At 52.5% G+C, this 27383-nt stretch overlaps 4 protein-coding genes across 7 annotated transcripts in view; 3 read left to right on the plus strand and 1 right to left on the minus strand.

The window, feature by feature from the left end:
• Positions 1 to 3941, plus strand: part of u2surp (U2 snRNP-associated SURP domain containing) — a 7836-nt gene extending 3895 nt beyond the window's left edge. Inside the window, exons 11-25 of the mRNA XM_088362943.1 lie at positions 528 to 632; positions 722 to 788; positions 861 to 1024; positions 1095 to 1257; positions 1337 to 1416; positions 1548 to 1635; positions 1709 to 1846; positions 1943 to 2132; positions 2206 to 2286; positions 2366 to 2417; positions 2515 to 2653; positions 2781 to 2891; positions 2955 to 3076; positions 3152 to 3361; positions 3500 to 3941. Coding sequence (XP_088219069.1) covers positions 528 to 632; positions 722 to 788; positions 861 to 1024; positions 1095 to 1257; positions 1337 to 1416; positions 1548 to 1635; positions 1709 to 1846; positions 1943 to 2132; positions 2206 to 2286; positions 2366 to 2417; positions 2515 to 2653; positions 2781 to 2891; positions 2955 to 3076; positions 3152 to 3361; positions 3500 to 3641 — 1852 coding nt within the window. The 3' untranslated portion in view covers positions 3642 to 3941. The remainder of the gene's footprint in view (positions 1 to 527; positions 633 to 721; positions 789 to 860; positions 1025 to 1094; positions 1258 to 1336; positions 1417 to 1547; positions 1636 to 1708; positions 1847 to 1942; positions 2133 to 2205; positions 2287 to 2365; positions 2418 to 2514; positions 2654 to 2780; positions 2892 to 2954; positions 3077 to 3151; positions 3362 to 3499) is intronic.
• Positions 3942 to 4226: 285 nt separating this feature from the next.
• dync2i1 (dynein 2 intermediate chain 1) lies at positions 4227 to 10066 on the plus strand. The gene is made up of 22 exons (XM_088363532.1): positions 4227 to 4348; positions 4539 to 4699; positions 4850 to 5184; positions 5246 to 5304; positions 5376 to 5525; positions 5716 to 5760; positions 5964 to 6144; positions 6213 to 6321; positions 6397 to 6526; positions 6663 to 6774; positions 6994 to 7082; positions 7151 to 7280; positions 7354 to 7529; positions 7629 to 7791; positions 7862 to 7951; positions 8035 to 8096; positions 8159 to 8210; positions 8574 to 8634; positions 8864 to 8966; positions 9038 to 9169; positions 9250 to 9473; positions 9546 to 10066. The coding sequence occupies exons 1-22, from the start codon at positions 4334 to 4336 to the stop codon at positions 9715 to 9717; spliced, it is 2751 nt and encodes a 916-aa protein (XP_088219658.1). The 5' UTR covers positions 4227 to 4333; the 3' UTR covers positions 9718 to 10066.
• Positions 9790 to 13057, minus strand: LOC148380611 (leucine-rich repeat-containing protein 14). Its single transcript, XM_088363533.1, has 3 exons — positions 11847 to 13057; positions 10730 to 11488; positions 9790 to 10651 (listed from the first exon to the last, which is right to left on the minus strand). The coding sequence occupies exons 1-3, from the start codon at positions 12125 to 12127 to the stop codon at positions 10084 to 10086; spliced, it is 1608 nt and encodes a 535-aa protein (XP_088219659.1). The 5' UTR covers positions 12128 to 13057; the 3' UTR covers positions 9790 to 10083.
• On the plus strand, positions 12023 to 26994 carry malrd1 (MAM and LDL receptor class A domain containing 1). 4 transcript variants are annotated; one of them, XM_088363530.1, is made up of 35 exons: positions 12023 to 12605; positions 12736 to 12911; positions 13345 to 13827; positions 13986 to 14120; positions 14186 to 14274; positions 14336 to 14494; positions 14864 to 14954; positions 15036 to 15179; positions 15304 to 15456; positions 15722 to 15827; positions 15896 to 16263; positions 16329 to 16780; positions 16847 to 16934; positions 17007 to 17186; positions 17267 to 17423; positions 17496 to 17652; positions 17733 to 17843; positions 18804 to 19020; positions 19095 to 19345; positions 19697 to 19979; positions 20061 to 20306; positions 20378 to 20535; positions 21410 to 21590; positions 22086 to 22214; positions 22286 to 22447; positions 22550 to 22707; positions 22780 to 22981; positions 23088 to 23366; positions 23431 to 23556; positions 24482 to 24548; positions 25549 to 25652; positions 25719 to 25815; positions 25890 to 25950; positions 26238 to 26318; positions 26417 to 26994. In XM_088363530.1, the coding sequence occupies exons 3-35, from the start codon at positions 13674 to 13676 to the stop codon at positions 26516 to 26518; spliced, it is 5448 nt and encodes a 1815-aa protein (XP_088219656.1). In that variant the 5' UTR covers positions 12023 to 12605; positions 12736 to 12911; positions 13345 to 13673; the 3' UTR covers positions 26519 to 26994. The 4 variants fall into 4 exon arrangements, with proteins under 4 accessions (XP_088219656.1, XP_088219657.1, XP_088219654.1 ...); XM_088363531.1 differs by having other exon boundaries at positions 12736 to 12875; XM_088363528.1 differs by lacking the exon at positions 13345 to 13827 and having other exon boundaries at positions 12023 to 12911.
• Positions 26995 to 27383: the final 389 nt, after the last annotated feature.

Genomic DNA, 27383 nt, shown 5'->3' on the forward strand with positions numbered 1-27383 from the left:
CAAATCAACTGCACTTGACCAGTAACCGACATCTGGGCATTCACACAAATTGAGATTTGTCCTTCACATTGAAGTAGGCAAAGTGATAGATTGATTGTTTGCAATTTATGCATGGTCACATGACGCGTTTTGAACGTTGCCTTTCTTCTCTTAAGACGCACTTTAGTCTAGCGCTCGTTCCTCGTGTCGTGGCTTTGGTACTTTGATTGCAAAACATTTGGCAATAACCAATGCTGTTTTGACCAATCTATTGTTTCTAGGATCGAATTAGAAAATAGCGACTTAGACTTGAGAATCAACCACAGCTAAAACAAAAGGGCTTGACATCAGCACAAATGGAGACAAGTGACTCGAACATGGCAGTCATTTCAAAGGAATAAAGTCCTTTTTCTATATCGCCCGCCGTCGGGGAGGCAACAATTCAAAGCGTTTCCACACTGCCGAGCATAAATGGAAGTGTTTAGCGTAGCCCTTTAGACTTGCCAGCTGGTCTGAATCTGTTTGCTTTAACTGTGTCTTTCTTGTAGGAATTTACTCTCTCTCATCCACCGAATGATCGAGTTTGTGGTACGCGAAGGCCCAATGTTTGAAGCCATGATCATGAACCGGGAAATCAACAACCCCATGTACAGGTCAGCAGACCGCCGCCGCCGCCACCGCTCACCCCTTGTTGTCCTCCCTTGCCGTTTTCACATTTGGCTTTTGTTCTTCAACCCTGAAGGTTTCTTTTTGAGAACCAGAGCCCAGCGCATGTTTACTACAGGTGGAAGCTCTACACCATACTGCAGGTTTGGAGCCAGCCCATCCAGTCGAGCGCGTGCGGCCCATTCGGATTGGATTTTCACCCATGACCTTTCCAGGGCGAAGCGCCGGTCAAATGGCGAACGGACGACTTTAGGATGTTCAAGAACGGATCCATGTGGCGCCCCCCGCCTCTCAATCCTTACCTCCACGGCCCGTACGACGAAGGCGACGAGGAGGAGGAAGAGGAGGACTCGCTCAAGAAAGGCTGCTTAAAAGAAGAGTAAGACGCAGGGGAAAAAAAAAAACAAAGCTCCAAATTGTTGCCAAATGATATGTTGTACGTTTTGCAGCGAGCGGGACAAGCTGGAGGAGATGCTCCGCGGCTTGACGCCCAGGCGGGGCGACGTGGCCGAGGCCATGTTGTTCTGTCTCACGCACGCCGAGGCCGCTGAAGAGATTGTGGAATGCGTCGCAGAGTCCCTCTCCATCCTCAAGACGCCTCTGCCCAAGAAGGTAGGCGCACACACACACACACACCAGGAAGAATGGCTCATTCTTTTCACTCCAATCCACTCCACTCACACTTTTGCAGATCGCACGGTTGTATCTGGTGTCCGACGTGCTGTACAACTCCTCTGCCAAAGTGGCCAACGCCTCCTACTACAGAAAATAGTGAGTGCCCGCTTACACATGTGGAGGGAGACAAAAAGTGGCTTTTTGCTTCCGGGCTCATCAGTAGAATTGGATTTCAAGCGAGCTACTGCCAGCCAACATTGAGCCATTTTCTTCTTTCCCCCTGACAGTTTTGAAGTCAAGCTCTGCCAGATTTTTGCAGACCTCAACGCCACGTACAAAACCATCCAAGGTCACCTTCAGAGTGAAAACTTTAAGGTATGCGCGGGGAGGAACGAATCCTCGTAAAGTTGGACGCCGTCGTTCAGCCGTCTCGTCTCTTGGCTTCCAGCAACGTGTGATGTCGTGCTTCCGAGCGTGGGAGGACTGGGCCGTGTATCCCGACCCCTTTCTCATCAAGTTGCAGAACATATTCTTGGGGCTCGTTAACCTGGCGCCCGACAAGGAGCCTGTGGGAATTCCCGTCGAGGTGAACGTGAAGAATACATTTATTAACGCTCAAATATGGATCGGCGCAAACGCCAAAGGAAGAAAAAATGTGTCTCAACGATAATGCTATCCGCAGTCCGAGCCCGCGGAGGACATCGACGGCGCTCCGATAGGCGAGTTCGCGGACGGCTCGCCGATCGAGGACGTGGACGGGATGCCCATCGACGGCGGGCCCATCGACGGAGCCACCATCGACGGAGCCCCGCTGGACGACCTGGACGGCGTTCCCATCAAGCCTTCGGAGGAGGACATTGACGGAATACCTTGTGAGTCGAAAGTGGCACGTCAGATGAGCGTCCACAAGTTATGTTGAAATGACTCTTGTCTTCTCTTTTCAAGTCGACCAGTCCAAGGAGGCCACTTTCAAGGTGGCGCCCTCAAAATGGGAAGCCGTGGATGAGTCGGAGCTGGAATCTCAAGGTGGGAGGAGTCAAACCTTTTATTTTCACATGCAGTCGTAAGCTGTGTCTAAACGCCTCTTTTTTTTGGGGGCCTTTAGCTGTGACCACGTCAAAATGGGAAGCATTTGAGCAGCCCGAAGAACCAAAAAGGTGAGCTAGGATTGTTTTGCAGCATGGGCCGCCTGCGGGCCGCCTGCGGGCCACCTGTGTTGCTTCTTAACCAGCGGGCGGTTGGGCGTGTTTGAAGGTATGCGGAGAACAGCGACGAGGAGCGGAGTCCCCGCTCGGCGGTGGCCACCCCGAGCTACTCCAACCCTGCCAGGGACGACGCCGACCTGAAGGCCAAACTGAACGAGGAGAAGCGGAGCAAGCTCCGAGAGATAGAGGTGAGGAATGAAAGAGAACTTTTAGTGACCAGTGTGGAGGCACAACCAATCAACGGCACCATCATTAAAGGGAAATGACATTTTTTATATGAGTCACAGCAAAATGTTTGTTAACATTGCCAACAAGGTGAAAGTCATGAAGTTCCAAGATGAACTGGAATCAGGGAAGAGGCCCAAGAAGCCCGGTCAGAGCTTTCAGGAGCAGGTGGAACATTACAGGGACAAACTACTGCAGAAGGTAAAAAAAGTGCAATTGTGGCTCTGGAAGTTTCCTACTAAGTTTCCCGTTGTGCCGCTGCAGGAGAAGGAGAAGGAGAAACAAGAGCGGGACAAAGAGCGAGAGAAGAGGGACAAAGAGAAAGCGGATACCAGGTTGAAAGACTTGAAGAAGGACAAGGAAGACACGCCCACCAGGAAAGACAAGTGAGTCAAACTTGCGCTCGCGGTTCCTCTCCAAGTTCCTTCTCTGTAATGTGCGTTCACCTCCCGTCCGGACAGGTACTCGTCCCCGGCCGTCGAGAGGAAGCGACGACACAGCAACTCCCCCAGCCCCTCGCGTGGTGGTGGCGGCGGCGGCGGCAGCAGCAGACGGGCCCGCTCGCCGTCCCCCCGCTCGGAGCGGTCTGAGCGTTCGTACTCAAAGGACACGTCCTCGCGCTCTTCTCACAAGGACTCCCCGCGCTCTTTGGTTAAGAAGTCCTCAAAGAGGTAGTACACACAAAATGAATGAATGGATGGATGGTCGCAATCAAAACGGCTGACTAAACTCAGGCTGAGCATATTATTATTTTTAAAATGGAAACGTGCGTTAGTCGCTCTTCATTTGGCATCCTTGTGTCCTCCCAGATCTCCGTCATCACCTCGCACGCCCAAGCGCTCGCGGCGGTCGCGCTCCCGGACGCCCAAGAAGTCGAGCAAGAAATCACGCTCCAAGTCTCGGTCCCCGCACAGCCGATCTCACAAAAAGTCCAAGAAGAGCAAACACTGACAACCTTTAAGAAGCAGAGCCGCCACTGTGTCACCGAGTTGATGGGGCTGTTGTAATATAAAGACAATGAAGCGTGCATGGGCGAGCCGGGAGTCTCCTTTCTGTTTTATATTGTATAAAAAATCTGCGTGTGTGTGTGTGTATGTATGTGTGTATGTGTGCGTGCGTGTAGCCCACAAAACAACACTCAATTTGATAAGAGTGTGATGACAATAGTCCGCCATTAATTCATGCTGTCATTTTCTGTTTTTGTAGTCCTCATTGAAAATAATTCCTAATAAAAGTTTCATTTTCATTCTGCTTTGTGTTTCAGAAGTCCTTAAAAGCCAACATCATTTTTTTGGGGGGGCGGGAATAACGCAGCATTTTTTTTTTTTACAGTTAGTACCACAACTGTAAAAAGTTTTTTTTTTGTATAAAAACTATGCATTTGTTTTACAATTGGATTTAACTGTGCACTCTGCTGTAAAAAAATGTTTTTGTCTAAAAACGACGCATTTGTTTTACAATTGGATTTAATTGTGCACTCTGCTATCGATAAAGAAGTCTGTCGTCAAGTCGAAAGGGACGCCTTTTCCTTAGTTTCGGAGAGCTGCGCATGCGCAGGACCCGGAGCTGAAAAGAGTACGATTTTCGTCACTGTGGCGTCCTAGCAAACATGTAAGCTGTCTTTTCCGATCCCCGGCGGCAGCATGCATAACGAAAAGGTACATAATTGATATTTTACGCTTTCATTTTGTGATACATGACGCTCGTCGGGTCGGTTAGTTAATCCATAGCGTCAGCATGTCAGCGGGAAATTGGCGTCGTCGTCGTCGTTCGCTTTCTCACGAGCATGTTGCTCGTTTTAAGCGCTTTACACAGCCACAATGTCCTCGAATGTTATATTTTCCTCAGAAAAGAAGCATGGAAGACACCTGGTCTGCTGCCGAGCTGAAAAGACTACTTTCCAGGACTAAGGAGCAGGAGAAGGAGCAAGAGCACGACAGAAAGCAGCACCGCGGTGGAGAATCCGCGGAGAGACGTTCTAGGGACTCCCGAGGGGACCGAGACCACAGGTCATTACAGAATACAAGACTCCAACTTTATATTTAATTGAAATAAGTCAAGATTCTGGTCAGTCAAGTCATCTGAAACACCAAAAACAGATCCCTAAAAAATCAGCTTATGTACACTGATGTGACTATGTTGCTTCCCATCCCCGACAGAGACCATCACGGAGCCAGACGGGACTTGTACGCAGAGGAAAGAAGGGGTGACCGGGACAGGAGGCCGGAGCGAGACAGGTTGGAGGACACGAGCAGACGTGCACGCGGCTCCAGAGAGGACAGAGACAAGCGGGATAAATGGAGGCCGAGGAAGGGACATGAGGAGGAGCAGGAAGACGCACTCAAGAGAAGGGAGGATAAGGAGAGGCGAAAGGAGGAGCGGGATAAAGAAAGACGGCGGGAGGAACGGGACAGGAGGAGACACCAAGAGAGACGGGACGACCAAGACGGACGAGAGAGGCGCCAGGACAGGAAGCCGTCGAGGGAAGAAAGAGGTAAATCTTGCCGATGATCTCAGTCACTTTTCCAGAGTCTCGACATGTCGCATCCCCGCAGAACAATACCGAAAACAAAAAGAAGAGCGAGAAAGGAGACGCAAAGAGAAAGCATATCACGTAAGCATTTCCAATGTGACGTACGGACATTTGACCCGGCGCTAGTTTGACTATTCCTCGCCGTCCTTCAGGATGAAAAGCTGAGGCGAGAAGAGGGGGCAGTTGAAGAGAGGGAAAGACGGAAAGAGAGGCGGCAAATAGGTGACGCTGAGAGACATCACAGCAGCTCCAAGGACTCCAGACTGAGTCACGGCCGTGAGACCGAGACGACAAAAGCTGAGGTCAGTAGCTGCCTCATCCTTTCAAACCTAAATACATGACGTCGTTTGTCTACTTGATCCAGGAGAACATGATGCGTTCAGGGAACGTGGCAGCCAAAGATGCTGGCAACGCGCTAGTAACATTCCAAGTCATTTTTTTTTTTCCAGTGTAGAGTTTACATTGCTTCCGTTGTTTGATATTTTTGTGCAGGTAGCCAAGCATGAGCCTTCACCAGACTACGAAGATGACTTTGAGGTAATATCACTCCGCCCACTCACATTTCTTAGTGCTGTGTCTTATATTCCATTCATTTTTTTGTACCTGTCATTTGTTAACATTTGCATGCTCGAATTGGTTTGCTTAACAAGAAAGCGGTAAGGATTTTCTTTTTTTTTTTTTACGCCCGTTTGTGCAATGCATCCTTTTTTTCACCAGTCATTCACGTGTCACTCCGGCAGGATTACGAAGAGGATTTCGACGAACTGGACGAGGACGCAGAGGAAGAGGCCGAGAAACTGGAGCTGGGCGAGGAGGTTGAAGCCATCCAAAAAGCCATGGGCGAAGAGAACGAACGTGTCCGAGTCTCTATTTCTACTCTTAGCAAAGACAGAGGAGAGGAAAAGTCTGAATTGTCCAGAGGTTGTTCTGATGTACCATTTCCAATCAAATCGGTGCATGTGGACTAAAAATGGATCTGTCACTGTCAGTGAATAGCTCAGATGAGAGGAGCAGCAGAGGCTCCCAGCGAGGAAAGTTTATCGACTTTGTGGCGGCGAAGCAGCGGGAAGTCGGCAAGAAAGTGGCCATGAGACAAAAGTAGGCTCAGAAGCTATCCGAACGGGAGTTTTCATTTTTACTTAAAGGGCCAATTTAATTCCCTCAATTTTGCAGGAAACGCAGCGCCGAGCTGCTTCGTTTAATGGATCTGGATTTCTCCACCACCTTCTCCCTTCTGGATCTGCCTCCCGTCAGCGAATATGACATGTACATCAGGAACTTTGGAGCTGCAAACACAAAGCAGGTCAGTTTGCGTGACACGTCGTCACATTCTGTGCTGCTGCTGCTGCTGCTGATGATGATGACGATGATGATGATGATGACGATGATGATGACGACGATGATGATGATGACGCTGCTTCCGGCCAATCCCCCTCCAGGCTTACGTCCAGTGTCATGAGGAAAATGCCGAGCGGGACGTCCAGACCGAGGAGGTGGACTTGAGTGACAAGTGGACGCAGCATCCCGCAGAGCACAGCGGCGCCTGTGGCGGTAGGACACAAACAAATGCTAAATAACTGTCTCTCCATCAACACAAAATGTAATCATGTGTGTCAATTGCAACAAATTGACTATATATTGAATCAAAGAAAAAAAGCTACTCTCATTTATTTAATTTAGCATTTCTTTTATCCTACCACTAGAGAGAGCTGGTGTGCCGATATAACACAACGATTTATTTCAACAATTTCTTGCCTTTTTGTCCCGAAGATCCAAAGCGGTCACATGAAAGTGGAAACGTGAACGGAATGAACTTGGATTCAAGACGTTTGGCCGTCTTCTTGCGCGCCGCCTCCCAGGTGAATTTTCTCTCTTTGGACAGCTAGCTTGTTAGCGCCTTGTCATTTTTGCACCCGGTCGACGACAGGTAATGGCGGTGCTGCTGGAGGAGGATCACACCGAGAGGAGTTCCTTCAAGGGCCGGACGACACAATCGGACACCCTGTCTTTCAGCGACGGAAGTCTGCGGCTCAACGTGGACTTGCCTTTTCTCCGCGGTGCGCAGGTGCCATCACGTGGGCTTGAATTGAGCATATGTGTTGAAGTAAATTCATTTTGGTTGTAATCCAGGTCGCGCCGTCAGCCAGGTGCTTTTCTCTCAGGCGCAGAGACACACGCTCCTGTCTGTTCACAAGCCGCCAGCTTCACCCGACGATGCCGAGCAGCATCGCGACTGCACCGTCATCTGCGTGTGGAACATGTGGGAGCCATCCAGACCGCAGAAGATCCTGCTCTGTGATTCAGAGGTGCCTGGCTCGTCTCGTCTCGTCTCGTGGCTCCATTTCTCGCCAGGTGCGCTCACGTATGTATGTTTCAAGTGGCCACTCCTGCCCATCTTCTCTCAGGTGCAGTGCTGCTGTTTCAGCCCGGGAAAGGCCACGCTGGTGTTCTCCGGCACGTCCGTCGGCTCCGTGGCGCTGTGGGACCTACGAGAGCCCGACGGCGACCACCAACGGCTGAAGGTGGGCGGCGAGGAGTGGACCTTCAGACGGCCTACCTTCTCGACCGGTATGTCGTCACCTACACGAGTTTCCTGTTCTCAGGAGGTTGCGGCCGCTTCAAGCTTTTTCGCTTGCAGATGCAGTGCCCTCGGCCCATTCCCTGCCGGTGACGTCGGTGGAGGTCGTTGCCACCAACGCCGGAGTAGTCTTTTTAGCATCCGAAGAAGGTGGAGCGTCTCTCTCGTATGCCGGGGATGAGGAGGAATGTGTTCAAAGTGTCCTAATGAGAAACATCTCCTCTAATATCCAGAATTGTTGGGCTTGTCCTTCCGGTTGGCCTCTCTGGATGAGAGCGGGCTCTTGAATCTTTGGGTAGGTCTTTTTGTTTGTTTAAAAGGCAAAGTATTAAAGGTTGTTCTGTCTGCGGCCTGTAGGTGGTAGTGCAACTTCCCAAAGGCAACGAGGCAGGCTCCCAGACAGATCTCGGCAAGTTCATGTTTTGTTTTCCTTATAAACATACACCTTTGAACGGCAAATGCTCTGAAGTTGCATATGAAAAATAAGCACTTAGATTCCATCCATCAATATGTTTGTGATGTTGACAGATTTAGTTCTCTAGTAGCTCTGCTGGGATTCAAAAAATCCAAATCACCCTCTGTAAATGTCAGTCTGAGAGGGGAGAGAATGTCCACGGCTGGGCTGGGCTGGGCTGGGCTAGGCTGGGCTGGGCTGGGCTAGGCTGGGCTGGGCTAGGCTGGGCTGGGGACCTCACAGCTGTCTTGTGTGCCAAACGTACTGCGTTGCGTGCGCTCGTATTTCTCACACGTGCGCGCACATGTGCTTTTGCAGGTCTGAGGCCGGGTGGAAAAGTGAAGCTGCTGCACAGCTCCGCCTGCGTGACGGCCGAGGGGTGAGCTATGACCAACAGCGCGTGATGATCGTTTGACAACGCCGGGCGAGCCCGCTCAAAATAGGCCGGCTGCCGCGATGGATTTAAGGGGAGCGGGAGGGGGCAGGTCACATGATCTTGTTGGTTGTGCTGTTGATTTGATCGCCTCAGCGTTTGATGGTAACATATCTGCGCACCAGTGGTTTTTGGATGGGCATCTTAAAACCCCTGACCTTTGTCTACCTCGCAGGGCGTCAGCGTCGCACGTGGACAAACCAGGGCCGCCGCCGCAGTGCCTTCATCTGAAATTTCTTCCCACTGACCCCAGTCATTTCTTCATTGGCACCAACTTGGTGAGCACGGGCCAAATTTCAGAAATAAAAGTTGGAAGAGGTTTTAAAACGACACGTTTCTTCCACTCAAGGGTCTGGTCAGTCACGGCACCACTCAGGGTTTGAAGGCCCCGCCCAAGCGCTACACCTCGCAGGAGTCGGCCACCCGGCTCGTTGATGTCAGCGCCGTCCACTTTTCTCCTTTCAGGCCAAACTTGTTTTTGGTAATCAAACGGAATCGTAATAATAATGACTGCTCTGTCATTCAAGCGAGGCTTTTAACGTTAACACGTCGACCTGCCAGGTGGGCTGCGGGGACGGCAGCGTACGGTTACACGAGGTCAGCCGCGACAAACCGGTGGTCGAGTGGACGGACGGCACGGCCGGCGAGGCGGTGGTCTCGCTGCAGTGGAGCCAAACTAGGCCTGCGGTCTTCTGGGTGTTGGACGCCGCATCTCGCCTTCATATCTGGGACCTGCTGAAGAGCGACAAAGCGCCTGTTGTCACGGAGCGTCTGGATGCGGACAGGTGATTTCTGACACGCTTTGGGGAGGAACCGAGCCCGGCCGCCAATTGTGAAAATCAATTTGACTTTCTCAGGCTGACGGCCATGGCTGCATTTGGAGATCCGGGCCAACAGAACGTGTACTCTGGAATAGCGACGGCACACCATTCGGGTAAAATCGAAATGCACTATTTCACAAGGGAGTTCACTGTCCAAAGTTGTGAAGAAGAACAAGCGTTAGAAGCAAAGATTGTACAATCTCTTTGAAACACATTTTGTCACTCGTGTATAGTTGCATATGTAAATTTCAACTTTTGTGTTTTCCTTTTAAAGCATGAAAGATGATTCACTGTTTATTTCTTTGAGAAATACGTGTACATATTGTAAAAAAAAAAAAAAAAATCAATTTTTTTTTTTTAATGATTGCTACATTTTTTTTCATCGCAGCAGGGTAAAAGCTGCCTATCGACAGAGTAGCGATTTAGTACACGGGACATCAAATGAGTTGGCAACCAACGTTTGTCATTTAAGAAATGAAGTATGACGACTTGTGTCGCTGCTCACCATTATGACAAAAGTTACATTCTGTTGAGTATAAAAAGATATGAAAAGAGTACAGGGCATTCATGTCCATCATTCTGCTGAGTCTTTATCATAATTGAGCAGGTCGCAAGTGAGCACAATGTCCGAGCGTCCGCAGTCCTTCAGCACTTTTTGGAGGAGGTTGCCGGTGGCGTCCGTGTCCGTTGACTCGTCCAGAGGCCAATCCAGGAGCTGAGCGCTGGAAGGCAGCTCGGGGAGTCCCGGTTGGTAGTCCTCCAAGGGGTTGGGGTAGAGCAGCTGGCGCATGGAGGCCACCCTCGCCGCCGTCCTCACCGCCTTGACCAGGCCGGCGGTGGACAGCGGGTTGAGGGCGAGGGCCAGGCTCCGCAGGGACGAGCAGCAGCCCAGGGAAGGCAGCAGCGAGCCCAGCAGCTCGTCGCTGAGGCCGCAGCCGCTCAGCGACAGGTGGCGGAGGCTGCTCGACGCTTGCGACAGGAGCCGGCGCACGGAGGGCAGCGAGCGGGCGTCCAGACGGTTTTCGCTCAGGTCCAGCTGCTGCAGGGTGGAGGCGTGCCGGCTGCACGACAGGTAGGACAGATCGCCCGCGCTCAGGCTCAGGTAAGGCAGCTCCAGCACCTCCAGGGGCTGAGACAGGGAACTGAAGAAGACATTGAACAACGACGAGATGCCACGTCTCAATAACCAACGGAAGGAATGCTTTTAGGCGTGTATGTACCTGAGCAGCACTTGAAGTTGTCCCGGCAAACGCAGCGCGGTGAGGCTGAGACGTCGCAGTCCCCGTAGCTGCGCCAGACCCTGGGAGAGGTCTCGGAGAGCCTCCTCCTGCCCCGGCTGGTCCCGCCGAAGGTCCAAGTTGCAGTAGTGCAAGCAAAGGGAGCTCAAGTTGGGGAAGGCGGCCAGCCGAGGCAGCAGCTGAGCCAGACCCGCCACGCCCAGGTTGCTGTAGCGCACGTCTACCCCCAGCAGGCCCCGAGGCGGCAGCAAGTCCAGCAGGGTCCCGATGCTGGACACGGACACCTCCTCCACGTGCAGGTACCGACACTGGAGCTCCAGGGGTCCCGCCGCGCTCAGGGCCGCGCACACGCGCTCCCAAGAGCGGGCGTTGACGAAAAGGTCCGCCCTGACTTGCAACGGCGTGCCGCTTTCCTTGCCGCCTCCTTCCATCGATGAGCTCTCGCGCCTCTTCTCTGTCTGCCTCACTTCCTTCACCAAATCCGCTTCCCCTGAAACTCCAACAGACCCTTTCGTGCAATTGCTCGTGTCACCAGTTGCCTCCTTGACTCTCTTGCGCTGGCCCCTCTCTCGTTTCACGTCACTGTCTCGTTCCAGAGCGCAGAGCCTCTTCCTTTCTCCGGCTCGGGCCTGGACCACCATGGTGCACAGCGCTACGGTCAGGGACCATCCCCCCATAGAATCCACTGTCGGACCCTCGTCCCCTTGCAGTCCGCAAAGGTCCAGTACTTGCAGGGCAGATCTAATTGCAGGTTTAGGGTTAATGAGCTTGCTAAAAACATCAACTATGCATAAAAATTAAGTGTATTAAAAAAAAAGCAATCTTGCTGTCCCACCTTCAATCACACCCATCCCATGTTTATTTTAATTGTCATTCAAAAATGTAATAGACGCACTTTTATTGAATTAAAACCATTACTGTCAATTGAAAACATTGAGTAACAAAATGTATTTGTAACTATTACATCCAAATCAGACTAAATATGTTTGGGGCAGTTTGTGGCCGCTTCTCCTCTGGCCGTCCCCACCCCAATATAAAACAAAATGTTCTTTATGATCTTCAGATTGTACGGGAGTAGCAGTCAGCATCCATCACCAACCTCTGATCGGAGAGTCCCCTAACGACAGCCAGCAACAGAGCCTGCACACAGAGGCGACTCGGCGGCCGCTGCCCTCGGTTCCTGCGCCCGCCGACTCGCAGCCGTCGCTCGGGCCACTTCTGCACCAGTTCCCCGACGGCGAGCGGTCTGCATCCGGCGAACGAGGCCTCCAGTAGCGGCCCGTACAGTTCGCGGGGCACCCAGCGCAGCCAGTGTGGCGACGAGCTATGATCGCTCACCACCTCCTTCGCGCACAGGCTCAACAAGGAAAGCGCCATCATAGAGAAGACATTCGACGTTGACGACAACACTTGTTATGATTATTATTATTGGTTTTAAAGTGATCAGCAGCATATCAACAATGACCAGGAAGCTAGTGTTTGGTCTTCATCTTTGCGATCGAGTGAGCGAACTGGCGTGCCTACGGTAAACGAGAAAGCTCAATTCAAATAGAACCAAACGCGTTCTTGCCGAGGGTCCTTGTTTTGACTTGAGTTTGAGTTTAAAATGTTCCTATTTTCACAATTTTGCCCACATTTACAAATGCAATGGCCTGTTATTAGGTGTGGCCAGTTATGGTGTACCTACTGAAGTGTCCAGGAGGGACGTCACAAACACAACAGCCAATGTGGCACGTTTCACTTTCAGTTCAGTTTTGGCCATGATGAAGTGGCCTGTTATTAGGTACACCTGAAAAAGGGCGGTGTACCTAATGCAGTGTCCATAAGTGACAGCACAAAGAAAGCAGCCAATCAGGAGGTGGGAGTGAGGGCGGGTGTGGCACTTTTCATGATTTTTCCCTAATGAAGTGGCCTGTGATTAGGTACACCTGAAAAGGGCGGTGTACCTAATTGTGTCAAATGTCTGGCTGGCTTCCCGACCGTTACAGTTGCGGCTCAGCTGGGGGAAGCAGACGGTGGGCGTACAGGCGCAGGTCCCGAGCCGACGACGACGACTTGGGCAGCTTGACGCACGGGAAGGGCGAGAAGACTTGCGGCTTTGCCACGGACGGCGAGCCTGGGATGGGAGGTACGATCGAGACGAGGAGCCAGCTAGCCGATGGAGGTAGGACAGGGAGAGATGGACGGGAAGCGTGTCTGCTCCAAGCCTTGAACACTTTTACACTGTAGTTGATGGTGTTATTATACCTAATGTGTTTGGGTTTCAATAAAAGGTTGAACTAGGAAAAAAAAAAAACTTGGCCATTGTCGCATTCTTATGACGTAGAACGCAAGAAACTGACGCAATGACGCATTCATGGGGGGACAGTGAATGACAGTGAATGACCGCTAGGTAGCAGCAAAATCTCAATCTTTTTGCGTTTATGGCAGGCCTACGGCATACTGCAATACATATACAATACAAACGTTAATCCACATACACAATTAGCTCTTGGGTAGTATGTTGCATGAGTCAAAGTCTTAGAATATTGTGATTATTTTATCCCCTCTTTGTGACTTTCTTTCATAGCAAACAAAATGCCTTTTGCTCTTTTCAGCAGCTCGAGTGAACTCTAACTTGTGGCGTTCCAACGAGTGTTTCCGAGGTTGTGGGTTTGATTCTGACGCAGCCTTCAAAACTGTGTGGACTTTGCATGTTCTCCCTGTGCCTGCGAGGGTTTGCTTCAAAAAATGGATGGCATTTTTATGGCTGAGCGCCATTCCCATTGGTTCAATATGGAGACTGGAATCAAGCAAGCAAGCAAGCATATTGAGTAAGCGCCATAAAAGCCATTTATGACGCTTTACGACTTGCTGGAGCGCACAGTCAAACTGAGCCTCGCCATACTGGACAAAGTCATGTCGTAGACGTCAGCAGGCGTCCGTGATGTGGAAATTTTGGCCATTGTTGCTGGTGGCCTTGACTTTGGCGTTCTTTACTGAGCCTTGTTTGATTTTGCACTCTACCTGCGCTAATGGCTCATATATACCTGAGGATTGTGTGTGCGACTTCACGGACGACGGTGGCGACGAGCGACGCTGTAAGTCACTCGAGCCCACGCACGCACGCACGCACTCTACTGATATGTTGATATAACAATAGATGGTGACTTAACAAAATGGATGCCACAGGCCTCACTAAAATGGCAACAGCAAGGAAAGTTCTAAAAGAAATGAAAAGATCTTTTCCGTCTCACAGGTTTCAACTCTAAGAGATGTGACTTCAACGAAGGCTTCTGTGACCTGATCCAGCCCTCATCGCAAGCGTTTTCTCAATGGAAGAGAACCACGGCGGTTGCGTTCATCCAACGCGACCACACCGGCAACCAATCAGGTTTGAGACCTTGGGTTACTCTCTGCGCTAAATAAAAGCTCAATCAATACACTTCCGTTCTTCAGCCTATTTCCTGTCCCTTGTGCCTGAAAGAGGAGACGCTAGCACCGCACAGCTAATAAGTCCTCTGTTTGGGCCTGCCGACACCTGCCAGGTAATCCACGCGTCTCCTTTTCAGACCCGTGACCCAAACCATTTGTGCGTGTTCTCATTAGATGAGCTTCTACCATTACGTCTCGGCCCAACACGGAGCGCTTCAGGTTCTGATGGAGAGCGGCCCCCAGGGTCACGGCACTGTGCTATGGAAGCGCTCCACTCCAGCCCAAGCGTGGCAGCGAGCTGTTGTCCGCTTTTCCAGCAACAGCACTTTTCGGGTGTGTATGGTTTGGATATTCTTCTTCTTCTTATTTGAATGATTCTCATGGTTCAAAATGCACTTGTTTTGCTCAGTTGATCATTTTTGTCATCAAATACAATACAACTTGATTTATACGTATTGTTGCATTTTGAATCAAAGTTTAAAAGCCCAACTTCTCAATCCAAGCTTCTTCCCCTTCCTCCTCCCCCACACGTCATAAAGATCCAAAGTCACAGATAAAGACGCCTCCCGGACTTTGTCACTGCGTGCACCCAGAGGAAACCTCAGGGGATGGCGCAAAAAAGGCCTCTCAAATACAAACACCTACATGTCAATTACGTGACGTCAAAAAAATCAATATTTTTCGTGTTTGTCTGTCCACCAGGTGGTCATTGGAGGGAGTCTAACAGAGGACAGTGACGCAGCAGAGGTGCTGGCCATCGATGACGTTTCCTTTAGTCCCCACTGTGAGCCAGGTACTGACATGTCTACAAACATTTCTCGAATTCCCATCGAAAGAAAGCGTTCAAACGTGTTTTTTTGTTTTGTTTTTGAAGTCTTGCTTCCGAGTGTGCCCCCACTTACCGCCGCTTGCCCGCTGCCCTGGTACGCTTGCGAGGGCGGTGGCCCGTGCATCGAGGCGGACAAAGTGTGCGACTTCACCCGGCAGTGCCCGCACGGTGACGACGAAAGCGACTGCCGTAAGCGCTTTGTACAACGGTCGAAAATGGATTGATTTGAAAACAATTGCATTTCGTTCGGAACGGAGCCAAACGACTGAAAAAAGGGCGATCGTGTCCGACATCTACCTACGTCTTCCTCCAGCTTCGGAATGCGACTTTGAAGGCGGCTCCTGCGGCTGGTACGAGCTCACCCTCGGTGACGGTTTTGACTGGGTCAGAGGCTCGTCCGCCGATGTCCCGCCGGAGTATTACGGTCGCCCGCCTCCTCCGGACCACTCCAGTAACAGCACGGAGGGTACGAGCAGATCCCTGAATCCCCAATGCTCCATCCAGCGTCTGTTGTTTGCGCCACCCACCGTGTGCTCTGTTTTTTGCTTTTGGTCCCAAGAGCTTGAGTGTGGCAAGTCTGCAGATATGACACAATTCCTCCGCCTGCATATCATGAAATAGGATACGTACTTTACGGTTCAACCTGGAATTGAAGTAGCGGTGTCAGGTCAAGGACTAGAACACCATATAGTGCGTACACCGTGGGAAGCTGAATTGTCGCTCCATCGCAGGTCACTTTATGTTCATACTGAAGAACAGCAGCAGTCTTTACCCGAGGGCGGTTCTCAGAGGACCGTGGTTCCAGCAGTCGGCCTCCGGGTGCACCATGAGCTTCTGGTGAGGGTCCTCAGCGTCCTATTTCGCTCAATTGCCACACGTCATGCCCTTTTGCCAACTCGCTCTAGGCATTACAATTCGGGCATATCGGTGGGGGCCGCCGACATGTACCTCCGCATCCGAGGGGTCCAAAACAACACCATCATATGGAGGACTTTGTACGAGCAGGGCAGCCGCTGGAACCGGGTCAGCGTCCAGCTGGGTCGCATCACGCGGCCCTTCCAAATCGCCCTGGCTAAAATCAGCATGGGCGTGTTTGACGGCATCTCGGCGCTGGACGACGTGTCCTTCCACAACTGCTCCATGCCGGCCGCCGCCGCCCAGTGCCCGCCGCGCACGCATTTCCACTGCACGCGCACCAGAGCGTGCGTTGATCAGCTGTTGCGCTGCGACTTGGTGGACGACTGCGGCGATGGTTCGGATGAAGAGGGCTGCTGTGAGTGAATGCTTTTTGCCAACCCCGTCCATTTGAGTAGGTCATGAAGGATTGCCGTTCCGCAGCCCCCGAGCTGCAGTGCAACTTCGAGGAGGGCCTGTGCAGCTGGAAACAAGAGCCAAACGGCGGCGGCGGCGATGTTTTCGACTGGACCCGCACCCGCGGCCCCACCCCGTCTTTCAACACCGGGCCCTGGAAGGACCACACGCTGGGTACCAGCTACGGCCACTACCTCTACATAGAGTCTTCCGTCCCCCAAGATTTCAAGGACACGGCGGTGCTGCTGAGCCCGGCCTTTCAGCCCACCCACGGGCGCGGCGAGGACCCCTTCGACTCCCGCAGCCCGTGCGTCTTCCGCTTCCACTACCACATGTTTGGCTCGCACGTGTTCTGCCTCGCCATCTATCTGAGGACCACCTCGACGGGCCGCGGCCAGTTGCTGTGGGTAGGCTACGGGGACCAGGGCAACGTTTGGCACAGGAAGACTCTTTACCTCACCAGCGCTCGACCCTTCCAGGTATGACTCGGCCTGTGAGACAGATTTCCCGCTCAAAGAAAAGTGCTTTTATTTCCCTGTGGCCAGATCGTAATTGAAGGTACAGTTGGAGATGATTTCAACGGGGACATTGCCATCGATGACCTCTCCTTCCTGGGCTGCGTCCCGCACCGAGGTAGGCGTCAGCTCAGCGACAGCCGACGCGTTCCGTCGGAGCGATAACGCTGCGCGTCGTTTGCCGAGGAAGGCGAGCTCCCCGAGGCCAACGCCACCCTCCCCGCGGTGACCACGCCGGCCCCCTCGGTTCAGCCCCACCGTTGCCCCCAAGGGGAGTTTGCGTGCGCTCGGCTCGGCGAGTGTGTGGCCCGTGGCAAAGTGTGCGACTTCAGGCGGGACTGCTCGGACGGTTCCGATGAAAACGACTGCGGTAAAAATGATGCTGTAGGAAAACAAATTGTTGGAAACGGGATGAATTGAGCGTCTCAACCTCTTTCTTTTTTCCTGCAGTGGCCGAGGGCTGCGATTTTGAAGGTGGCAAAAGCTGCGGTTGGGAGACGGTTGCCCCGTCCCCGGTCTCCTTGCACGCATTCCGCTGGTCACCTGACCAGGGGGAGAGCATTCACGCCGGAGAGCAGTACCATCGTCCCGTCGCCGACCACACTCTGTGAGGAAGAGCAGACGAAGCTCGACTTTCTCTTTGCGATCGATTGACCGCTCGGCTGACGTCCGTTCCCAGGGGCGGCCCCGAGGGTTGGTACATGTGCGCCGACAGCTCCAACGGCGGCTACGGCCAAGCCAGCGACCTCCAGACGCCGGTCATCGCATCCACCGGGCCGCATTGCAGGCTGGTCTTCTGGTACCACATGGGCGGCTTCACCGTGGGCTCCCTGCAAGTGAGACGGCCGAGCGCTGCGGGAATGGCTTCTTGCACCGTTGTCAGCGTCGACAGCTGTCCCCTTGAACTCTTTTGCAGCTTTTGCTGAAGCGTGGTAACATCACGCATGAGGTTTGGTCTCAGAGCGGTAACCAAGGCAACAAGTGGAGACGAGGTGAAGTGTTCTTGGGGCTGTCAAATGACTTTCAGGTGTGGAAATGCTTTTACTCTAACACGCTGCTATTCATGAGTCCATGCTAATTTGGAGCATCTATACATTTCTGCCAGTAAGGACTTTCTTGTTTTATGGCAAGTCGTTAAAACACTCCGGAAACTCCTTTTTTTTTTTAACCAAATGCTGCACCGCTCATCTGTCTTGCTACCTATCAGGCACAGCTTACAGAGCTGAATTTTCTAAATTCTAAGTTTTTATGAGTCATTCATTTTTGCTGCCACACACAACGATGAGCATTTTTAATTGGAGTGTGGCCAAATGGTCACATCAACTGTGTGTGGGAACAATCAGGCAAAATACTTTGCACGAGTTTGTCTTGGAAGTCCGGCAACAACCAAAATGAGCCTAAAATGGCTGCAAAAGTCCTGTGTCTGTTTGCGCCGCATGTCTTCTCAAGACTTTTGATGTGGCTCGACTCTTAATAGTTCATCTTGCTGAGTGGCTTTGCGGATTTCTTTCCTCAAAATTGATTTGGTTGACCAATGCTAACGACAAGGCCTGATTAGGTTTGTCTGAATAGGATATGTTTGTCCGAATGACGCGTCAACCTTCAATGCTGTTTCCCGGTCCAATTATTTCTTTGCCACGCGCTGACACGGCTCATTAGCCGACGGACTCGATCAATACTCGATCGATCAAGTCAAGTGTGATGGTGGCACTAATGAGTCCTCCATTGGCGAGGTCAACAGACTCAGCGTGCGTCTCTTGGAGCGACGTCGCCGACGCTCATTAACCTCGTGTCCAAGTTGATGAGACGCCCGTTTTTGTTTTTTGGTTTTTCTCCTGTGGACTCGGAGAGAGTACGAGTGGCCTTTTGGTATGAGCCTCATAAATAGTGAGCGTTTTAAAATTTGAGTGCTCACTGGGTGTCATCAGTCATATAAATCTAATATACATATATCACATTTTATATGTAAACTTTTGTTGCCCGTCAGGTGGTGTTCCGAGCCAAGCGCGGCATCAGCTACATGGGCGACGTGGTGATCGACGACGTGGGCTTTGTGGACTGCGCCCCTCCTCCGCCGCCCTCGGGAGCGCCCTGCGCCCCCGAGCGCTACGCCTGCGCCAACGGCCGCTGCGTCCCCCGCGACAACCTGTGCGACTTCATCGACCACTGCGGGGACGACTCGGACGAGGAACCTTACATCTGCAGTTAGTGTGCAGCTGGCCTGAAATTGTGGCGGGAACGCGTCGATCTCCACTCTCTCTCTCTCTCTCTTTCTCAGAAGCCTTTAACGGCCGTTGCGATTTTGAGTTCGACCTGTGCTCCTGGCGCCAGAGCTCGGACGACGACGATTTCGATTGGCAGATCAAAGCCGCCGGCACCCCCACCCTCGGTATGGGCCCGTCCACCGACCACACCCTGAGGGACCCCTCCGGGCACTACCTCTACTTGGAGAGCTCCTTCCCTCAGGCGGCCGGAAATAGCGCCCGCATTTCGGGGCCCTTGCTGAGCCGCAGGAGCTCCCAGTGCAAGGTCTGGCACAAATTCTTTTCCATGTTGTAACAAGCAATCATTTGCAGAAGAAAAGATTGAGAATTATGGCTCGTCAGCAAATTACGCCATCTTTTCATTTTAGAAATTAATTACAATTTTAGAAATGAGATCGAGTGTTTCATAAAAATCGCAGCTGTCAGCCCGTCGGCGGGAGTAATCGACCGCCCCGCTCGTCTGTCGTCTCGCGCCTTCGACCTGACACTCGCTCCATCAATCACGCTAGCGGCTAAATTAGCGGCAGGGTTGAGCCAACAGACAAATAAAGCATTCAAATAAAACACAAAATGAGCATCATTGTGACATTACCCCCGCTCCCCCCCCCCCCTTCAGATGCGCTTCTTCTTGCACATGTACGGAGACGGCATCGGGACGCTGGCCGTGTTCCGGCAGAGCCGCCGCGGGGGACTCCACCTCCTCCTCAACTTGACGGGCGACCAGGGCAACTACTGGCGGATGACGGAGGTCCCGCTGAGCCACCCCGAGGACTTCCGAGTCACGTTGGAAGGACGGGTGGGGCGGAATCCCACGGGGGACATCTGCCTGGACGACGTCACCTTTTCGTCAGGGTGCCTGCTGGCTTCCTCGGACCAAGCCGCTTCTCCTCCTCCTGAAGGTACGCCCGGCAGAGGTCATTTCCCAGCAGAGGTCACTTTCCAAAAGGGAGGCCACGTTGATTTGAGTTTGTCCTTTCCAGGCGGCTGCGCTCCGGGCTTCCTTGCGTGCGCCAACGGCCGCTGCTTCTCCTCCGAGCGGAGCTGCGACTTCCGAGACGACTGCGGCGACGGCTCGGACGAGGAGCGCTGCGGCACGTCCTGCTCCTTCGAGGACGGTCCGTGCGGCTGGAAGAACTCGCCGGCGGACAATTTCGACTGGTCGTTGGGAAGCGGCTCGGCGCAGAGCGTACGGCCGCCGTACGACCACACGCTGAACGATGAGAGCGGTTTGTTGTCGCCCGCCTCCTTGCCGTTTTTTGGAACGGCGACGTGACGCCGCTGGTGAAAACGTCCTCAGGTCACTTCTTGTATCTGGAAGCCACACCGGTGGGACTGAAAGGCGACAAGGCTCACATCAGCAGTTCTCAGTGGAAGGAGTCCAGCTCCATCTGCAAGCTCTCCTTCTGGTACTACATTTCTCACAAGGCCTCGGGAACCATCCGCCTGCTGGTCAAGGTAAAGCAAAGTGTGTTGCCCTGAGCTTCTTTTTGTTCCACTTCCTGCTTTTTTTCCCCCTCCGTGCTTTGTCTCGCATCGTTATGTTGCGCGCGGTTCAAATGTACGTAGTCACAATTTCCAGGAGGAGTTCTCCTTTGTAGGCTCCTAAAATTGTGCTTTCAAAGCAAAAATAAAAAGCCATGCTCATTTTTGCGCATCCATGTTGTATGTTGCCTTACCACAGAACAACAAGGTTCACATGGTTTTCATTTGATTTGTCATCCTACGATTGCACATCGAAAGGAAATATGGCGACGGTTGAGGAGCTGCCTGTGGTCGGTCGTGACAATATTTCAGTAGTCATCTTGCGAATGTAAAGCCGCTTCCTCTCTTTGGTGGCGGGCGTACGGTATTCCGAGCGAGCGAGCGAGAGGAACGCCATCGGCCGGCCTTTTTAATCTAAAAGTCTTGATCCAGCGCTAGAGCAAGAAATGCGACCGCTTGTCACAGAAAAGCTGATTGCTGCATTAATACAGCATAATTACACATCTTGCTCATAACTCCCGAGGTGACGCCGGCAAGCGGCTAGACGACGCGTGACGCGCGCTGGCTGATGGCGGCCCGCTCAAAGTCCCGCTCTGCTCCGCTCCGGGGTCGCATCGCTGGTTTGAACGGCGCATTAGTCACCATGTGGTGCCTGGCTGCTGCCATGGGAAAAGACTTGCGGAGGAATGACATACTTGGCCTCCCTCTCTTTTAATATATTCCATATGCGGCGTGAGAGCGGCAACGATAACTGGAGACACAGTCCGAAAAGCGACAAATGATGTTAACGAGGAGTTTTGCGCGCGCTGGCTAATGAGTCTTGTGGATGTGTCCCGCTAATGAGCAGACGGAGAACGCCATGTGGGAGGCGTGGAACAAAACGGGCCACCAGGGGAACGGCTGGAAGCGGGCCGAGGTGGCGCTGAGGAGGCTGAGGAACTTCCGGCTGATATTCGAGGGCGTGAGGTGGCGCGACGTCAGCGGAGGCGCCGCCTTGGACGACCTGGAGTACAAAGACTGCGCCCCGAGTGAGTGGAATGATGAAATTGCCAAATTGAAACTTGACTTTTTCTTATGTCGACTTGCTCTTATTTACGCCTTCCTTTCCCGTGTGCTACTATTTTCCTCTCTACCTCCCGCCCTCCCTCCCTCCCTCTCTCTCCTCTTTACTCCCCCTTCCTTCCTTCCTTCCTCCCTCCCTCCCTCCCTCCCTCCCTGCTGCCTGTTCCTCCCCGTCCGTCGGTCTTAAATGAGGTGCAGCAAGCGGAAAGATGCTCGGAGCTCTCTCGACATCCTTTTGTCGGCCACTCGCATCCTTCCGTGCGGAACGCGGGAAGGCTTTGTTTCAGTAATGATGAACACGTGTGTGTGTGTGTTTTATGTCTATTGCACCAAATTCATTTGTTGAAGGATATACGGGAGCCCAAAAGCACCTTGATGTGCATTTTGAATGCGTCAGCCATGTCTTTTTGAAACAAGTTCATCCGATATTCAAGTACTCAACAGTAAATACTTGCGAGCAGGTCTGGCCGAGCCACCGAGCTGTCCCGCCATCACCGATTTTGTGTGCGACGGCGGCCGCTGCGTGGAGTCCCACCTTTGGTGCGACGGCAAGCCCGATTGCGGCGACCGATCGGATGAGTCGGACTGCGGTGAGCCGTTCCGTTGGGCTTCCTTTTAAGCGGCGGGTCAATTGATCTGATAGTTTGACACAAACCTTTAGGCGGCGTACTGGCCGTGCCGGGAGCGTGTAATTTCGAGGCGGACGACGGCCGATGGGAGGAGAGGTGCCAGCTGGCGCAGGACACCGACGACGACTTTGACTGGCGGATCAGTCGCGGCAGCCAACGAGCGGGAACTGGACCCACTTCTGACCACAGTCCCGGTTGGCGAGGGGCTCTCATTGCAGCCGACAGATTGTTTGGATTCTTCTCAAGCGTGGTAAACGCTAAAGGCTAATGGTACATGCTGCATTTGTCTCCCAAAGGTGGCGCGGGGAGCTTCCTCTACATCCACTCAGCCGCTCAGCAAAACGGCGACGTTGCCCGGGTGACCACCGTTGGCGCCTTCCCAGCCAGCGTGGGCCTGTGTCACCTGCGCTTCTGGTACTACATGCACGGCTCGGAGAGGATGGGAACGCTGAAGGTGCTGAAGGCGCCCGAGCTCCGTTTTGAAAAAGAGCCGCGCCTAAGAACGAGAGACACGATCGGTGTGTAGGTGTTGACGGTGGGAGCGAGCGGCACGCCGCTGCTGATGTGGGCCTTGGCTGGGAACCAAGCCGAGGGCTGGACCTACGCCAGCGTCATCCTGTCCAACCGGGCGCCTTTTCGAGTCAGCTTCCAGGCGGAGGTGGGTGGAGACATGTGGACTGACGTAGCCCTGGATGACATCACCTACACGGCAGAGTGCGTGACTGGAGGTGAAGGCCATCTATCTATTTGTTTCCGTGCCGCCGCCTATTTACGTACCCGTTTGGTTGCGTTGCATTCTTGCCGGAGCCAGCTCACCTGGCCTGTCATCCGCAGCTCCTGTGACTCCGCAGCCTCTCACCTGCAGCTCAGAGCACTTCCAGTGCGTCTTCTCCTTCCAGTGCATCCCCAGAAGCTGGCGCTGCGACGGCGAGTCCGACTGCTCGGACGGCTCGGACGAAGAGCGTTGCCCCACGGCCGTACCGGGCACCCTCCCCCCGCAGGGCGGCTGCCCCGCCGCTCGCTTCCGGTGCGCCGACGACGTCTGCCTCCCGGCCGTATTGCGCTGCGACGGCGTGGCCGACTGCGGCCGCGGCGAGGACGAGCACGACTGTCGTAAGTGTGGCCGACGACTCGTCTTTTCGATGCCTTCTGCGAACGCTCCCTCCCGTGTGTCCAGCTTTGCTGCGGTGCGGGCCAGGAGAACTGCTGTGCGACGCCTTGTCCTCTTGCATTCCCGTGGAGAAGCGTTGCGACCGCTTTGCAGACTGTTTGCCTTTCTTGGCAGATGAGTCCAGTTGTGACGGTAAACCCCCTTGCCCAAACTTACCACTTTGAACTTGTGTCTTAAAGTAGCTTCAATTAGAGTGAATTTGATACTTTTGACATCTCTGAGTGAAGCTGTGCCAAAAGAGGGCCTCGCTCGCTCGCTCGCACGCACGCACAGCACGACACGGCACGGCACTGTATCTCTGTGAGCTTGTTAGTGAGCATATCTCGTGCTTTCTTGTCAGAATCTGGCAGCTTTCTTCCAGAATTCCTCATTTCCCGCTCTCTACCTGCCGCCCTGACGTTTGACACGGAAGCTTAAAATTGCTTCCAACTTGCCATTCATTGCGTGTCACCCACCATGTGACCTTAACATAACGACATTTGCACGCTTGTGATTACGGCGCCAGTGTTTCTATTGTTGCTAAGGCCATCCATCCATCCCTCCCTCCATCCATCCATCCCTCCCTCCCTCCCTCCCTCCCTCCCTCCCTCCCTCCCTCCCTCCCTCCCTCCCTCCATCCATCCATCCATCCATCCATCCATCCATCCATCCATCCATCCATCCATCCATCCATCCATCCATCCATCCATCCATCCATCCATCCATCCATCCATCCATTGCATTGCGTCACATGGTCAGAGAACAAACAAATCAGGTCATTCCAAAATCTGAAACCTAACTTGTGAAAAAATAACACATTTTATTTTCATGTCATACCGCCCAGTCCTAACAAACACAACACTCAGACTTTGTCTATTTCAGCGCTAATGTGATGCCGTTTCCATGGCAACAGAAACTGCGTACTCGAGCTCGTTGTCATTCAGTATAGGCGGGGGGGGGGGGGGGGGGGGGCATTTCGGCGAGACAGGCTCGGCATATGCTAATGCCGTAAACGTGAATTATTAATACTACCCGGTTGTCACTCTCATTTATTGATTGGATTTGATTTATGATGCAGATTGTCCTGCCATGTTCTGCCTGGGACGAGGTCTGTGCCACGTGGAGAAGCACGGACCTGTTTGCATGTAAGCCGCGCACACGCAACCTTATCTCGCCTGGTGAGACATAAAAATTCCATCCGTCTCGCTCCGTGAAACATGTAGCAGCAACCTGTAAATCAGGCCGGCTTTCTTCCTCCGCCAGGGTGAGCGGTTTCTCACCTTGATACATTTCACCGCAGGCGCGACGGAATCGTTGATGGATCGTGCTGGTCAATATTTAAACACGAAGCATCCGTCTGGTTGGCGCTTTGGGACTCTTCACTTACGATCCGGGAAGATGGTGGCTGATTCCGTGTGCTTACCTTTAGCTTGGGATGTCAGTCTCAAATTCTGTTTTGAACTCCTTCAATATTTTGACACACCAACCAAGTATCTCAAATGTGATATGTGTAGGGAAGAGAGCAGCTTTTTTACCTACCTGCACCTCTAAAAAAGTCTTTTCAAAGTTTTCGGCCTCACCCCCTTCAACAACCTGACAAAGTCGCCCCCCCCCCCGACTGCACACAAATCAAAACCTCTTGAATACATTTCGAGCAGTCTTTTCCAAATCATTTTAGCTACGCACAGCTTTGAAAGCAGCGTGTCCAAGAAGAAAGGCCCGCCCGCGGCCATGACCGCACGCACGCGCGCACGCACGCGCGCACGCACGCCCCGTCCGTCCGTTCACGCGTTAGATGATAACGACATCCCGATAGATGTGTGTTCCACATTTGAAGCGCGGAAAGCCCGCTGATACTGAACAGATGTGGATTTGGACGAACATCTTGGTTTTGCGAGGACAGCAACAGGGCCTAATCGTTGGCAGCTTTGTGTCCAGCTGTGGAATTTCCACCAGTACTGGAATTGTTTTATGTGCTACATTTTAGAATGTGGACTGTGTTAACATTCAAAAGGTTGGCCTTAGCATTTAGGCACCAGAAGCTCCGAAAGGAACATTACAGGCCCAAGACGCTAGTTAGCATGCTAGATGTTAGCATTGTAACATTTTGTCTGGGTCATAATTGGTTTCCCCGTCCTCCCTCAGGTGTAATCCGGGCTGGACCGGCAACCGCTGTCACGTGAGGGCCAAGCCGCCGCCGCCGCCGCTCTCCACTCCGACGCCACACGGGCTGGAGGCCACGCGGCTCGGTAAGGTTTCAACATTTGCATCGATGGGCACGGTCCAATGAGGAACTAACAAATGGCGGTTGTCAGACGCGGTATACGCCGGCATTGCCGTCGGGATGCTGCTGCTGGTGGCTGGCGTGGCCGTCTGCGTCCTGGCTCTGTGCAGTAAGCGATGGCGAGCCATGTGAGTCGTCGTCCGTAATGATGTTTGTTTTTTTTCCCCCCCTCCCGATAACGATGACGCCGCCTCTTCCGCAGGAAGCGCAGCCCGACCGACTACGGGACGATGGATGGCCCCGCCTTCGACTGGAAGGCAGAGGTGATGTCCGATCCATCATTCGGCAATTCTTCTGGGGCATCGTTCGTGTTCACGGTCGTACAAATTGACAAGAGAGCAGCGCCCGGTCGTTCGTCATCCCCGCTGATGTTTACTATGGCCGATATCATCGAATTAGTGAAAGTGCTGCAAAAAATGGGATTCCTCAAATCATGATCAAAATGAACCGCTTACTTTTAATTGGATTGAATTTCAGAAATGCGATGTTATGTTTCCTCATCAAGTCTTCATTGACATTTCAATCCTTTCCCATTCATGCACGATTTCAGTTTGAGCGCCGTGCAATCAGGCGCCGCAACGACGGCGGGGGTCTCTCCATCAGCGTGTACCCTTGGAGGAGGGAGACCGAGGTGAGCCTTTTTCTTTCTTTTTGTCATTTTTCCTCCTCCCTTTGTCGAATTGGCAAATCTCAAATGGATGCACGAATCTCATCTTCCTCACTCGGCAGAGCTCGTCCAGGAGGGACGCCAGGCTGTCCTTTGCCAACCCGTTGTACAATCATCATCACCATCACGTGAACCCCGATGAATATAGGAGCTCTCGGGCGTAAGAGAAAAAGAAGATGGACTGTACATACGGATGGACGCCTGCTGTGGATCAGTGTGCCAAACATACCTTGATTTTTTTCCCTCAGGGAAAGGGAACACATGCAAAGATCAGTCAAATTGTGCAGATTCTTTTTCTCCTCGGTCACGTGTCGCTAGGCAGAATTCCCAGGGCTTGACCATAAGTGCCCCCAAAGGCCTATGGAAAAAAACAAAACTGGATGTACGGATGTGCTAATCATTTTGAATGAGGCCCCGGGAATAACGACACTTGGTAAGTAGAAAACCAGAATTTCTCAGCTACCGTTTTCCTTGTCACTTGTTGCTAGGCCGAATTTACAGAGCACATCCACCGGCCAATGAAAGCATATCATAGCAATGCTGCACCATTCATCGGACTCATCCCTTGTTTTTCTGCTTGTTAAATAGTGTAGCATTGCACATGAACTGTCAATTTATGATAAACCTCGTGTTTAATAGACGTATCATTTGTTGTGTATTTCATTGACATTTGTCACTTTGTTTTGATTCTGACCTGATTCTCTTGGAAAAACGTTAAGACAGCACAACTGCAGGGTGACTGCGTTGCAACAGGTGTACACGGACAACGTTTTCCAAGCTCAGCTCAGCTCAGCTCAGCGCTCGCTCGCTCGTTTGCATCAAGCAACCCAGTGACACTGGAAGCGACGACAATAGCACTTTATGCACCTTTATGTCAAGCTTGCACACTGGCGGCCTTTGTTTTTGCTTTTGTTGTTGTTTTGTCGTCTCTGGTACATTCGCTATTCATGCCGCTGAATGGCACCTAGCGCAAGCACAAGCGCTGTTTTTGTGTCACCCCGTTTGGGCTTTATCACTCTTGTCCGAACA

Source organism: Syngnathus floridae, chromosome 20, assembly GCF_059516105.1.
Source record: "Syngnathus floridae isolate MCC-2025c chromosome 20, RoL_Sflo_1.0, whole genome shotgun sequence".
Taxonomy (NCBI): Eukaryota; Metazoa; Chordata; class Actinopteri; order Syngnathiformes; family Syngnathidae; genus Syngnathus; species Syngnathus floridae.

Bases quoted from the DNA above. Each gene is read 5' to 3' on its own strand.
- dync2i1 (XM_088363532.1), top strand. The intron at 8,211-8,573 runs GCAAGTTCATGT...GTGCTTTTGCAG, and splicing joins AGGCTCCCAGACAGATCTCG to GTCTGAGGCCGGGTGGAAAA. The intron at 8,967-9,037 runs GTGAGCACGGGC...CTTCCACTCAAG, and splicing joins TCTTCATTGGCACCAACTTG to GGTCTGGTCAGTCACGGCAC.
- LOC148380611 (XM_088363533.1), bottom strand. From the start codon at position 12,127: ATGATGGCGCTTTCCTTGTTGAGCCTGTGCGCGAAGGAGGTGGTGAGC. The intron at 11,489-11,846 runs GTTGGTGATGGA...ACCTGCAATTAG, and splicing joins AGGGGACTCTCCGATCAGAG to ATCTGCCCTGCAAGTACTGG. The intron at 10,652-10,729 runs GTACATACACGC...TGTCTTCTTCAG, and splicing joins CAACTTCAAGTGCTGCTCAG to TTCCCTGTCTCAGCCCCTGG.
- malrd1 (XM_088363528.1), top strand. From the start codon at position 12,707: ATGTCTGGCTGGCTTCCCGACCGTTACAGTTGCGGCTCAGCTGGGGGA. The intron at 14,275-14,335 runs GTAATCCACGCG...TGTTCTCATTAG, and splicing joins GGCCTGCCGACACCTGCCAG to ATGAGCTTCTACCATTACGT. The intron at 15,457-15,721 runs GTACGAGCAGAT...GCTCCATCGCAG, and splicing joins CTCCAGTAACAGCACGGAGG to GTCACTTTATGTTCATACTG.